Source organism: Corvus brachyrhynchos, unplaced genomic scaffold (genome assembly GCF_000691975.1).
Source record: "Corvus brachyrhynchos isolate BGI_N302 unplaced genomic scaffold, ASM69197v1 scaffold350, whole genome shotgun sequence".
NCBI lineage: Eukaryota > Metazoa > Chordata > Aves > Passeriformes > Corvidae > Corvus > Corvus brachyrhynchos.
In genome coordinates, this window is record NW_008235638.1 from 254655 (window position 1) to 255408 (window position 754).

The 754-nt window shown below is 59.9% G+C and overlaps 1 protein-coding gene across 1 annotated transcript in view; it reads right to left on the reverse strand.

Annotated features, from left to right (window-relative positions):
• COPA (coatomer protein complex subunit alpha) overlaps positions 1-754 on the reverse strand; it is a 31253-nt gene that overhangs the window by 25214 nt on the left and 5285 nt on the right. The window contains 1 exon segment of the mRNA XM_017727599.1: positions 270-352. Within this exon segment, the coding sequence (XP_017583088.1) occupies positions 270-352 (83 nt within the window).

The following is a 754-nucleotide window of genomic DNA, read 5'->3' on the forward strand; positions in this document are numbered from 1 at the left end:
CCCGCTCTCCCGCCATTCCCGCTCTCCCACCCTTCCCATTTTCCCACCCTTCCCATTTTCCCGCCCTTCCCGTTTTCCCGCCCTTCCCGTTTTCCCACCATTCCCGCTCTCCCGCCCTTCCCATTTTCCCGCCATTCCCGTTTTCCCGCCATTCCCGCTCTCCCGCCATTCCCGCTCTCCCACCCTTCCCATTTTCCCACCCTTCCCATTTTCCCGCCCTTCCCGTTTTCCCGCCCTTCCCGTTTTCCCGCCCTTCCCGCCGCCCTCACCGAGTGCATCCTGTCCAGCACAGCGAAGCGATTCCGCGCCACCCACACGGCCGTGAGCCCCGAGCTGCGCTTCCCCTCCGGAGCTGCAACCCCAAATCCCGGGAATGAAGCCTTGGGATCGCCCCCGGGACCGGCCCCGCTCGGCTCCCAGCAATTCCCACAATTCCCACAATTCCCGGGAAATCCGGGGCTGTTTGTGGGATTCGTTCCTCCCTGAGGGGGGTGGGGAGAGCCGGGAGATTTCCAGAGGGAGGGAACCGGGATTGGGATGGGAATGGGATTGATGGGATTGGGATTGATGGGAATGGGATTGGTGGGATTGATGGGATAGGATGGGATTGGGAATGGGATTCAGGGATAGGAATGGGATTGATGGGAATGGGATTGATGGGAATGATGGGAATGGGATTGATGGGATAGGATGGGATTCAGGGATTGGGATGGGAATGGGATTGATGGGATTGATGGGAATGGGATTGATGGGA